The sequence below is a fragment of the Hermetia illucens genome, chromosome 1, assembly GCF_905115235.1.
Source record: "Hermetia illucens chromosome 1, iHerIll2.2.curated.20191125, whole genome shotgun sequence".
Taxonomy (NCBI): domain Eukaryota; kingdom Metazoa; phylum Arthropoda; class Insecta; order Diptera; family Stratiomyidae; genus Hermetia; species Hermetia illucens.
The window spans coordinates 93,914,985-93,928,837 of NC_051849.1; the positions used below are offsets into that span (position 1 = coordinate 93,914,985).

At 35.8% G+C, this 13,853-nt stretch overlaps 1 protein-coding gene across 3 annotated transcripts in view; it reads right to left on the reverse strand.

Moving 5' to 3' along the window:
* The window catches only part of LOC119661675 (protein grainyhead), a 421,106-nt gene that overhangs the window by 75,974 nt on the left and 331,279 nt on the right, over nt 1-13,853 (reverse strand). For all 3 annotated transcript variants that reach the window (XM_038071113.1, XM_038071114.1, XM_038071112.1), the window contains exon 5: nt 5,236-5,467. In XM_038071113.1, coding sequence (XP_037927041.1) covers nt 5,236-5,467 — 232 coding nt within the window. The remainder of the gene's footprint in view (nt 1-5,235; nt 5,468-13,853) is intronic.

Consider the following 13,853-nt stretch of genomic DNA (forward strand, 5'->3'; position numbering starts at 1 on the left):
TAGGTGCTGAAGACTTTTAATAAGCCTGTATTTAAAAAGACATAGTTCTGATTATCTACGGAGATATATAATCAAAGTGGATAGACTTCTGAGTTTGAGTGCTACACCGTGAAATTTCGATGAGCGTTTCAAGGTTACGGTGACATTTGCCGCTTCTGAATCGAAATACAAATTTCGAAGAGGGTTGTAAAAATTCTTCAAGCGACAGCCGGAAATCGGAAGCTAACGTTTCAAGTATGAGATATTTTGAATATTTCATATGAGAGAATAATTTATTACAGTTTCTACGCAGCTGGCGTATATGATGTTAATATCACGAAATAGGCAACTTTAACCTGTTAGTATCAACAACAGTATGAGCTGCTTTAAGAGAAGAGAATATATAAAAGTGAATTTTTAAATTAGCAAAAAGTCTTCGAAATAGAATAATAATAATAATCGTTGGCGCAACAAACCAATTGGATCAGGGCCTTGAAGTGTGTTAGGGCACTTTATTCAAGACCGTAACGGTACACTACAGGATTACAGTACCCTGTAGGAGGCAATGTGGGTAGCATTGCGCTCGCCCAAGATTATTACCCTGATTTGACTCAGGTACTTATTCACAGCTCAGTTAACTGTTATCCGACGTCAAATCACAATACAAATTCCAGTGAGATTTGAACCGCGACTTTCCGTACAGCAGCCTTGTACTCTAACCACTCAGCTACCCGGACACAGAAATAGAATACAGGGTTGAAAATCAGCAGTTATGTGCAACGTACACTGGTTAGTATTTGCAACAACTTTATCAAATATTCCGTACCCATTTTCTTTTATAGTTGCAATTTTTGTCTGGGTCTTCTGGTTTGTGTCAGGGTTTTAGGCTTTTCTATACTACTTTCGTTCTGTGATGAAACTAACGGAACTTAAAATTCTATGTGAATGTACTGTGCACCACATGCGAGTAAAAAGAAATAGATGAAGCAAAATTTTCAACCAACGAGAAACAATAATTGATTAAGTGCAGCCCACCACCCATTTAACAGTGCAATTTTCCACATATTGATACCATTACGACCAGAGCAGACAATTCCTTTATGAAGAACAAAAGATTTAAGAGAGTAACTTTGCGATTCAAGCGGGAAAATCAAAAGAAAAGACGGAATTTGAGTTTGAAGTTTTGCAACGATAGTACCTAAGATCCTTGCTTTTGGGCAATGAAAGCTTCAAGTAAAATAAATTAAACTATAGCACAGCCTGACGTTTTATTTCAAATTAAAATGTATTATCAAGCCTTTGATATAATAAAATCATTGAATGTTTAAGGGGGATTAATGATATTTAGGAATTACAAGCGGGACAAATTTTACATTCCAATTATTGCTTTGAAGCAGAAATGCCATTCGAATCAATCAATGATATTCTTTCGGAAATTGGAATTGTAGAAAAAAATATTGTATATAAATTACACGTATATAACTCGCTAAACTCTGTTGAAGATATTTTTTTAGGGTTTACGAAGTGAATAATCTCGAAACGATTATATATAATGTTTTGGAATATATTCAAAAATGTGTATTAATGTTTAACAGAAAACAAGCGGACCGCAAATTGTAGTGTGAACGGCAATTATAATTAGGAGCGAAGTCGGAGAAATAAGAAAAAGGTTTAATTTCACCGGGAACTGGCAACTTTAATAAAGATTCAATTTTAATAAAGATTTCGAACCGAAAAAACTGATATTCCTGTATGATCGCAAACTCTTTTGAGAATGGTAAGAAGCATGCTTTTCTTAGTCAATTTCAGTAGATTTTTAGAAAATTTGACCGTTTTTGGATTTCTACTTGACGACTGATCCCTAACGAATATTTGCATGAAATAAAGTATTAATAATGCACCTGATATGGCTAAAATCTCTCTAAAGGGTTATCAAACTTGTTCATCAGTATTCTTCTTCTCTGCGAGAACCATATCTAGCACACTAACCTCAGCTGCTTAAACACATTACTTTTGTATTGTATATCCCAAAAATTCGAAAGGCACTCCTAACTTAAAGGTTTTGTTTTCTAATTAAAATTTGTTCCGAACTATTAGTTAGTTTTTCACACTTGCATTAAGATTAGGAACACTTAGCACAATTGTTATAATTTCTTTTAAATTCCTTTCACAGTGGTTCAGTTTGGTTATAACATATCATCACTTAATCGTGCACACTTGCAATTATGGATTCTTGTTTGAACCAAATTTTGTTTCATAGATCACTTAAAAGGGAAGATGTTTCCCGCCAAAAAAATATTTTTCACAGAAGTGCTAGATTAACTACACAGTAAATGAAATTGCATAAATTTTGAAAATCTGAGAATTGGGCAAAATCAGTTTAAACGCCGAAACGAATTTCTAGATAAATTTTTCTTAAGATTTTCAGACCAAAGCGAGGTAATTATTTAAAAAAATCCGATTATGTCGCGACGAAAACGATAACGACAAGAAACTACGGCGACGAAAAAGACAACAACACCCGATGACGACCTTGTTCCATCAACCGTATGTGACAGACTAAAAGCAGGTATAGTGTTAAAAAGTGTTTATAGTCGCTAGGCCCAAGAGTAGTTTTTAGATATCTTAAGATGTTGCTTAAGTTGTTATTGTTGTTGCTCCGATTGCTTTTTTCCTCAACTGTTATTATTGATTTAGACCGCAAGCACATGTAGTTATTAACAATTGTCTGGTGATTTTTCTGTACAAATTTTATTGTTTATTTTGTTGATTTTCGAATGAACGCGATTGGTACTTAGTTTGAAGGAGAATTAGAGGGAAATTAGCAACATACATGTATTTTTGCAGAAAAGAAATTAGGCTGTATCAGAATTGTAGCACTTATGCAACCTCTTGACAAGTTTGTAATAATTTAAGTATGCTTTCGAAATAGGAAGTATGCAGCTGAATGATACAGCATATTTTCGTCAAAACGTTATTAAGGTGAGGACAAATCGCTACTTTACATTGGACTTAGTTTTGTTCTTCTGATTCGAGGAATAGTTCTTTAGTGTGAACTAAAGTAGAGAATCGTTATAACATTCAAGCGGTTCTGGAAAGTAATTTTGAATAAGAAATCCATTCAATGACTGGGAACTTTAAAATTTATTTTCGTCTGTTCTGCCAATGAGTCATTTATCTGAGAAGATAGCAAACAGAATATCTTGCTTGCAAATTAAATGAATGACTTATTTGGAATCTCCCGAATTTCAACTGCTTCAGAGTTGCTTTTTGGAATCTATTAATTTGCTTTCGCCGAATTATGCCATTAAAATTAGCTTCTCGCAACCAAGAAGCTAACTTTGTTGCAGAATCCCCGCATGTTATACATTTTTTATTATATCAGACACTATTTCTTGTGAGCTTTCAATGCTAACATATTCATTATCAATGAAATTGTTCGAAATCTTCACTCAAGAAACACGATAAGGGCTCTAAACTGACACTCAGACAATTAATAGCATTCGCAGTAAATTATGAATTACGCATCAATATTGTCAAGGATTTTGGGTAAGTGACGAGCAATCGCAACCACAACACTTCCGATAAATGTCCTTAGAATCATCAATCGAATTTGAATCATGAGAAATCATAGACTATGAACTACCGAAACAGCACGTTGCTTGAGTACCTTTCTCAAGACAGGTAAATTTCTGCTCTGTACAAGATACGATTTTCCCGATACGATTAACAAGAAGAAACTGACGAAGGAATTGCGTGTCTACGCACGAAAAACCGAAAACAAGACGCGTGCGTGTGTGGCGAGGCGGTAAAGCGGTAATGTGTGGCTGACGGTACAGCGCAACGCAACACGGTCAACAAGAAGAAGGCAAGCGCAGCCAACGAGCTCAACTACGACTGGTTCGAATCGATTCATATATGAAAGGAGTCACTCTATCGCAGTCTTCGTCATCGTAGTTTTTCATTAAATCCCATCCACGAAGCTAAGGGTTCCGTATGTCGCTTCCGAATCAAATAGGGGCCTTCTTCTTAACCAGTTACTTTTGTATTGTACAATAGTTTTGTTTGACCAGGTGGACACCTTTTTAGGTGTACACTTAGCCGTACAAACGGTAATATGATGTACATAGTGCATTGAGCGGTACTGTTGCTGCTGCTGTGGCTACTGCGAATCAGCAATCTGAGCATATGTACTCGTATGCATGCAGGTAAGACAGCAGGCTGCTCACCGCTCAAGTAGAGACAATCTTGCCTGATCGTTTCATCCAATAGAATAAAAGAAGTAATATAAGTAGTGATTCTACGCAGTCGTAAAAGAATCACTTTGCCGGTATGTAGGTATATACAGGTAGGACCACTTCTTTGCTATTGTTGTTGCGCATTTTCAATTGAAGAGGCTCACGATACCGCCGCATCACATTCATATACTCGCGCACCATGCGGCTGGTGTATCTGATATCTTTCTTGAGAAGGGGAACATAATTATTACGAAGAATCGTATGCAAGTATGAAATGAAGTATAGTTGGTGGAAAATAAAGTGGTCAGTGGAAGAGAGGTTTTCCTGTTGTACCGAAAATTGATAAGTTGTACTTAATTTGAAAAATTATGATAAATAATGCGTGCATAAGTGGCCTTACTTTTTATATGATACGATGTGATATGCTCAAATGATTGGCAAAATATATTGACCGCCACCCCGAATTTTGGATATGAAAAATAATATTCACTCTGAATATGGTACTACATATTCCAATATGACTTGGAAAAAAAACAACTACACAGGGATTGTTTTCCATGAAATTCAGTAATACAGTATTACTGCCTCTGAAGTTTTGCAATAATTTCTTATTTCTTATTAAAAGACAGTCCTTTTTGTGTATCCGAACGCCTTTATTATTTTCCAAAATGATGATGCTTTTGCAGTAGAATAAATCAAACATTTCCTACTAAATGCAAATAAAAGCGTCCCATGAAAGTTCTTAGTTATCCTACATGATAATGGCTCTCGAAATATAATCGTAGCTGAAAAACTTGTTTTTACGATCGTGAAATGTGAGCCGCTACATTCATTTTTTTCCCATCTCCGGATTGAAGTTGCAAATTCAATAAGACATTGCATGGTACAATATTGTACCTACATTGCTTATAAATCCGATTTGCGCAAAGAAAACCAAACGATAACATTAACAATATCCTTCTCGCCCAGCCTCCAATAAAGCATTAGACATGATCCGAAATTAACATTGAAAACTTACCTTTCGTCCTTCACATTTCGGATCCATCCGCAAATCTTCGGGTTCCCGTTTAACGCTAATATTTTGTTGATCTGTTACAACAACTGTTGTTGCCGACGGAGACGTAGCTGTTGCCGCCGCCGATGCCGCCGATGGGTGTGAACCGAGTAATAGACCTTGTATTTCATTTTGCGATAGGCCAGATACATCGAGAGGTGTGGTCTGTCCATTCAGTTTTGCTGTAGTGGGGGCACTGTGGAAAAATACAAGAAGAAAATTGTCTTTATAGTTTTTCATTTCATTCATTGATTCTTACTGTACTAGAGTCAATTGGTTGTTTCTTACAAGCATCATGTTCTTGAGAGAAAAAAAGGCAAATATCATTTTGTCACTGTATTATCTGCTGTACTCGAGCAATGTACTCATGTATGTGCAAAACATGTGAGATAATGTAAGAAATGTACAATAGAGCCCTACACCAGGAATTGATCAGTTGTGCATCAATCAAACAAAATGTTGACATTCTACCATTGGTAAGCGATTTCTGCGGGTTTCTGGCTTAAGTCTTTCGATTTCTTTACAATACAAATCAAATAGTGATCTTTTGTATTGTCATTCTTTCTTCGTTTCCCGGAGCTCTTGCTTTTTTGGTGTAGTTTCAGGTAGTGTGTACTGTAACGTTTCCATGATGAGAATGATGAACGAGTATCAACCACTGCAACAGGTTGTTTGATTTAACTAGTTGATTGTTTATTTGAATGGTTTTGTTGGGCTGAAGTGATGTTTTGTACGGCGTATTCATAGCAGTAAAAATGAATTGTTAGTGCGCTGCAAGCAGCATTTGATTTGAGATTTCGTTGTTTTATGCGCAGCTAGAACATCAGCGAAAAGTGATAAATGAATGGGAAATGCCATGTGCCCGCGGTTTTGACTGAAATTGCGGCGATTCAAGCAAGACAAGATGGGTGTCTTTCACTAAGAAGTGTTTACGAAGTAGCGTCAAGTTATATATAAAATAATTAAAAGGTTTTTTCAATTTTTATTACCTTAATAAGCATTTTGTTTGAACATTTCTGACATTTGAAACTATGCAAATCAATATAGACAAAATATTAGAATGGGGGCAATTTCAAAAAGTGGTATTTGAATATATTAAACTTGTAGGCCATATAGCATTTTAATATTGAAGTTCGCGATGATAAAATAACATCAATTTTTTAATAGCTTTTCTGTTGAGTTCATTCATTTTCATTATCTTAGCGAAAATTGCATCTACTTTTTTTTGGAAACCGTACTATTATCATTCCGGTTTTTATGCGTGTAGAACATCCAGAGTTTTGAAGTTAGAATCTTTTTGATACAATTGTATACATGATAAGACCTGATAAGCTCTATGTCACTGCGCTTATTATATTATAGTGATATACATATAACCTTGCTTAAAATATGTTGGGTCTTACGAAACTCATTTAGACCAACTGATTGAGATTTTTACTTTATATATTGTAGGTAACCTTTAAGTCAGATAGATACTTTACTAATTTTTTTTTATGTATCCAAGTTAGAAAAACTAATAACTAAAAATGATTAGCGAATAATTGAAAATCGAATTTCAAAGAAATATGATAAGCGGGATGGCCCTGTGAGAGCATATGCTTCAGGGGAATTTTTGGGGATGTGTTCTCGGCTCGGTTATTTGCCGCTGGTTCCCCTGAGGGAGTTTCATGGTGGCTGTGGCTACATACGATCAGAGCTGCTAGCGGGCTCAAGCATGGAGTTTTACTGTACAACTCGAGTGCCGTACCCTTTACTTGCCCACATAGGAGTTAGACAGGCCCCGCATGCATTCACTCGCAATCAGTATAAACCAGAACCGTTTGTAGCATCACCAAATATTATTCAATGCTGTAGCGTCATCTGCAAGAAGCACATACTCGGTGAGAAGTGGTGATGATATTCCTCTTATGATGAGTAGCGTTCAGGCCAAATAAACATCCCCAAGAATTATTGCTTAATATTTTCTTTAGTACTTGCATTTCTCATCCATTATCTAAGTGACGCTGCGAGACATTTTATGATAAAATGTGATAAACGCAGGGCAAATATTACTCACGATGATCACGATGCTCGTGATATAATAACACATGTATGGTTAGGCTAATAAGAGGTAATTTTTCTAAGAAAGCGATGTGATATCATACCACCTGCCAAGGTGATGTTTCCAATTTTTCTAGTTGAAAATAGACACAATCTTTCGGTATATTATATATTGAATACCTTTCATTCATTATGGCCCCAACCAATAGATTGGTTAGAATTTAATATATAAAAGGAAGTCTAGAAGTGTTTGGCTGCCTAGTTCAATGCTATCAGGGAGATGGCTCTCTTTATTTTCTCCAAAGTGACTGTGTATGGTTGAAGCAGTCTTGACTTTTTCGACTGAATTTTATTGGTAGTAGGAATAATAATAATATAGCTCCACAAGCGAAAATATGTTTTGTGTCTGGATTTAATTTGTGATTTTTTATTCGTCATCTGTTATGTTATGTTAGAGTTAATTTTGTTCCGATTACCAATTATATACCTATATAAGTGTTGACCTACACATGTATGCAGCAAAATCAAACAGTAATGTCGTTTCTTTCTTCTTCTTCTTCTGTGTTAGACAACAAAAAATGAATAGCTTGCTAGCGAAGGTAAATACATTACTGCTTCACTTTCCTAACTTATTCTAATACTAATTCTTTCTAATGGTAATACTTTCATAAAAGGATACGGATTTGATGCTGTCTAAATAACATGAGTTATTAGTATGGAGGGTAGGTGATGCCTTCTTTACTTTTGGAATCAAGTGTCGTATTCACTGAAATTTTTGTACTTTGAATGTGTGAATTTCGAATGAGGACAAGCATCACTATCATATTCTGATTTGCCTACACGAGAATCACCTTTAGAATCAGCGATGTATTCATTCTTCCTACTTTTCCGGAAAGGTGAAAATGCAACGGCTAAAAGTAATATGTGAATATATGAATGAACCATGTTAATATAATAGTAATCCGATTTTTTTGTTGGGTTACATTGAATGTTTTCCACTTGAGGAAACAGAAAAGTAAATTCTGTTCTGAAATTGCGAGTTATTTATTTTTCAGTATACTTTTAAAAAAGAAAACGCTGCGTCCTCTTGCGTAATGACAAAGGGATCCTAATTTGGCAACATGGAGTCTGATCTAATCAAGGACACTTGGGGGTGAATTCCTAATTTTCGCATCGTGCGATAATATGATTAGAAGAAACACGGCTTCATTTTCTTTCAAAGAGGTTACTACATACAGTGGGTGGTGGGGAACCAGCATGGTGCAGTTTAATGTGGGCATTAGTGATATTATGGCAATGGGGATATAGGTATATCATTCCAACTTTAAATATTGAATGAATGGAGCAATATCTCGAGTCGAGATAGGCACAACAAATTTTGAGCATCGTTTATAGTGAAATTATTCTTATTTTTTTATTAAATTCATTATCATTCAATATTTTTGTTTGCACAAGTACATCAAAGCTATATGTTGCTGATAATTGCGAAAAGCCAACCACTGAGGTATCTTCAAGCCTTCCTTAGTTTATTTAGGGATTTCATTATGGGATGAGAACTCGTGGAAACTAGCTTTATCAAATTGATGGTGATATCATCTTCTACAAAGTAAAACTCATTCTACTTAGAATTGTTCCCATCAAAATTGTCAGAGCTGTGTAACCAAGTAGGAAAAGAATAACAAGAAATGTTTATTTTCAATAATGAATAATCCTTGCATATGCTAATTAAATATTCAAATCCTCAGATCGTTTACCTTTAATGCAAACTGACATATTTCCTATTTATTTTTTTTCAAGTCTAAGATTTGGAAGTATTTTGCCGATTGTTCAAGACTTTTATCCTTGCCTACAAGCAAGGATCATGGAGGAGACGAACCCTCGAACATGCAAGACGGGATTTTAACGCATACTTATACCTTCTGCTGAGTGTGTACCTCTGGGCGATGAAAAAATTTCTTTTATTTCACTTCACAAATCTTGATATTGAGCGTGTAAGTAAAATTTTTATTACGAGCATTATGTTGACTTTTTATTGCATGATCAGTGCCATGGACCATGCTATGAGCCTTGAATTTATTCCAAGAGAAATTGGAGTTGTAAAGTATGCAGGAAATACGGTTGGTACCATATGCGAATTTATCTTTCACGGATATGTAAATGGATCTTGTCGTATTTAATTTCGTTGTCGTTCTACATGACTAGAAACATTCTGATATTTATCTTGGAAAAATCAGAGATCCAGTGCGCTGATCACATCTGAAGTGAAAAAGATTATCAAGATTACAATCTCGAGTTCAGCTTCTAAGGAAGTAGATACGCTGTCGAAAGATTTATTTAGATTTAGACGTTTGATACTCAGGTGATATTTTTTCTACATCTGTCTGAGATTCGTATTAATGCAAATGTAAAATTGGAATGATATATGCTGAAAATCGATAGTCTTTGAATTTTTCAAATTGTATATATGCAGATGAGCTCAGATAAGCATGAATTTTTAGTCACGCAGCATGGGTTTAGATGAAGATTCAAAAAGGTTGTATTTACTCGTATTTACTACACATGTGTATACTGTATTGACAATTTTCGAAAAGTTTAATTTTAATTTTCACCTTTAAAATGTATAACGTGTTTTTTTCTGAAATAAAATTAATAGATTTACATAAACTTTTATGTTGCGTGTATTATTCGGTTTGCTAAATACACTCTACATACATATAAGATGTAGAAGTAACTTTCCACGAATTAGGAAAATTTTGCATCGCAGTGTTATTAAAAATAATTATTTGAAATAAATAAGACTTCCTTGAGTTGTAACTTGTTCACTGTTAGCATTGATGAAGGGAACAAGTGGTCCTTGAAATATCGGTATTTGCAAGCTAAATAAATATTACTAGGGAATAGCAAAAAAAGAATATTTCAAAAAATTTAATGGCTAGGAACATCGCGAGAATACACTTAGATAAAAATAATTTTCATTATTAAATACCACATTTCTCCACGAATAAGGAAATGTAAGGATCATCATCATCAACGGCGCAACAACCGGTATTCGGTCTAGGCTTGCCTTAATAAGGAACTCCAGACATCCAGGTTTTGCGCCGAGGTGCACCAATCCGATATCCCTACAAGTTGTCTGGCTTCCTGACCTACGCCGTCGTTCCATTTCAGGCAGGGTTTGCCTCGTCTTCTTTTTCTACCATATATATTGCCCTTATAGACTTTCCGGGCTGGATCATCCTCATCCATACGGATTAGATGATTTGCCCACCGTAACCTATTGAACCGGATTTTATCCATAACCTGACGGTCATGGTATCGCTCATAGGTTTCGTCGTTATGTAGGAAATGTAAAGATGCCATCGAAAAAAAGCATTGTTAGAATTTGAACAATCCTCCTTGTCGAGTGAAAGAAGCAAAAATCTGACAGAGCGATGTCTGAAGAATACAGCGGGGTTAGTAACACTACTAATTTGAAGTCTTTCAGGTCGCCTTTCTTTCATTGTGCGAAGAAGTATGACTTTGCAATGTTGGCCTCTTCATCCTAGTCGTTTCCTTGTAATTTGATGATTAATTTACGCTTCTTAGTAGAGTGTGGCGCCTGATTTAACCAGATAGCCGAAATTTTTTCCCCTGATTGTTGCATTTGGAGATCAAAGTTGTTGCCTGTCCTGATCTTGCCCATGACCATTTAACTTTAAGATTGTTTAAATATTCTCATTTCCTAACACCAGTCAAAAGCAATAGAAAAGCAATTGGCTTTCTGCCAAGATTCCAGATATTGTCTTCCGCACTTTCTTGCTCCTCTCCGACGGTTGATATGGTAGCCATTTTTCCTGTCTCCTGGATCTTTCCTTTGGCATGCAAACGAAGTGAAATCACCTGCTGGGTAACGCTTAGAGACACCACTATCCGCTTTTGTTTTTGAAGCAATATTATGATCCATCTGTAGTTCATCATCTTCGATCTTTTGTAGTGGCTTTCGTGATCCTTGTCGTTAACGTCATAATCAAGCGGTTTGGATCCTTTAAATCATTCTTAGTGCGTTCTTAAAGGAGGAAAATAATAGCTGTGTGCACCGATGAGCTCTTGATGGGCTTCTATGAAAATGTTCTTGAGAAGGAGAAAAGTAAAGCTTTTCGCAAATGGGTCTTTTTAAAAACCAAGTGTGGAGATAGACATTTGAAATACTAATCTAAAGATGATCTATGAGATTATTATCAAATATTAGAATAAAATAATGAAATGTTAAAAAGGGTGGATTCATATTTTTATATGTATGCGAAGAAACACGTCTACAGCGTCAGCAATTGAGTATACTATTATATATAGTTATAGCCTCAGAGTTTTGCTAGATATTGGCCATGAGACAATCATTTTCGGTGTTTTAAATTATAATACCTTTCTAATAGGAACTTTGATGTTTTCGTGTAACCAATTTTTCCTGCGCGGCCCTAACAGGAATACTGTTAAATAATAATGGACCCTGCCAAGAAATTGGAAGTTGTTATTGAAGACTCTGATTTTAATCCTGAATTTATTGTCGTTTTTGCTATCACCTAAAACAGTTGAGTAAAGTTCGCGGATTCCAAAACAGTCTTTCTCTCTTGATTATTCGACAGATTCTGAGTATTGATACTGAATACTGGTGCCATGTACAGTACATCATGTTGTAAAAGACGACTTGAATGGGGTGGGCTTTGGGCTAGAAACCTGCGAATTTCAAACTTGCTACTGAAACATCAACAGCTCAGCTAGAGATTGACTTAAGGGGTTGGATTATTGCTCGCGGTAATGGCTGGTAAAACTGAAGCACAATCTGGCTGTGTGGACATCTTATACTGCATCAAGGAATGAACAGAAAACACTAATTTCCTCAAAAGCTTTGACTTTGCTGATCACACATACCGGTTTGCTCTCTGATCGAGTCATGGACTTTGGCCAGCTGCCACTTGATTTGGAGGCATCAATAGGTTTCATCAGCTCATGTCTCATCGTTGTATTGTAGGCCTAAGTTAACAACAAATGAAGGGCTTCGTTGGCTCATGGACCAGGGGAATGTAGCAGTGGATAGGCTACATATTAAGACGGGGAAAACTTCAAAGCGAGTTATTCTATGTAGTGGAACCCACGTTCTAATCGTAATAATTACGAAGAGTGGAACGTCAGGGGAAAAATGCTGACTTCCCGAAAAATCGTTTTCGGTCGTTGCCGTCAAGTATGAAACGGTGTTTCAGTTTCAATAGGGTGTCTATTCGGTACCTAATTGAAACCGAATAACACCGAATACTCCCACGACATGAACACGTTTTATCAGGTTCATGTACGGTTCGAATTAGTGTGCAATCTTAATCAATCAAGGGTTGTGATCCAGATAGGGATTTGAAAAAAAAACATATTTTTCAAGAAAAATTAGCTATTGCATGATAACAAAAGTGTAGCTAGACTATTGGACCAGCAAAACACAAGAACTGCTACCACTCCTTTTTATTTGGCGACAAAAAACATCAATCAGCAATGTTGGGGAAGTAACCTAATATAAGGCGTAGAAGTCAGGAACTTCACTCAATTCCGATGGTTAATTGATTAATATCATATCGCATCGTAGATATTGAACCACATTGATTGTAAAAATCAGGAAAATATGACAGCATGGGAAACAGAATAATAAAGCGCAGACTTTTCAGGATATTTTACATTACATGACGTAAGACTATGTAAGTAAGAGCGCCAATTCTGTTAAGAAAAGAGACTTGAAAACCTCTGACTTTGACTTTTGATTGTTTATACGCATAGACCGACAGTTGAAAGGACCAGAAATGAGAACCGTTGTACAATTTCCACTAGGTTACAAAAATAGTCGACACAGTCCGTCTTCAAATCATAGTGATCCGCCTGCCCTCAGGTTGAATTTGATAAATTGCTCGGGATACTCTGAACAAAACTTCCAGTCACCATACATTTGGAGCTCTTATCTCATATGTTGATGGGACGTTATTTTTTCACCGTATGCATAATTTTTAAGATACGGAAATCAAAACTTTTCATCGGCATTCAATTCGTCCACTTCATCTTCTGTAATGGCGATAATGGACTTTCAGCCTACCGTCAGATATCAATCGATAATAAAGCTTTCGTCCAAACCATCTTACAGAAAGTTAAACCCACTTTGCCTTTCTTGGCAACCGTCATGGATTATTGAATATCGCTTAGAATTTCACCACGCAATACAATATAACTGTAATATATGCAGAGGTTATTTCCATAAATATTTTTTGAACATACTTAGAAAACCCAATATTGAATAATTAACACCATTAAGTAGGCAATTTATTGAGAAACGGGCATATGGCAATCGCAGAGTTCTCTGAAAATTAGGGAATTTTTTTCACAATTCATAATATGCGAATCCACGAATCATAAAATCTCCATTTTCAATTTCATTTTGAAAATAATAAATGAGTCACATAAAGTTGCCAATTTTACAATCGGATAGTGAAGAGTATACAGGGAATGTGCATGTGTGTTGTTTTGCTGGGCTGGCT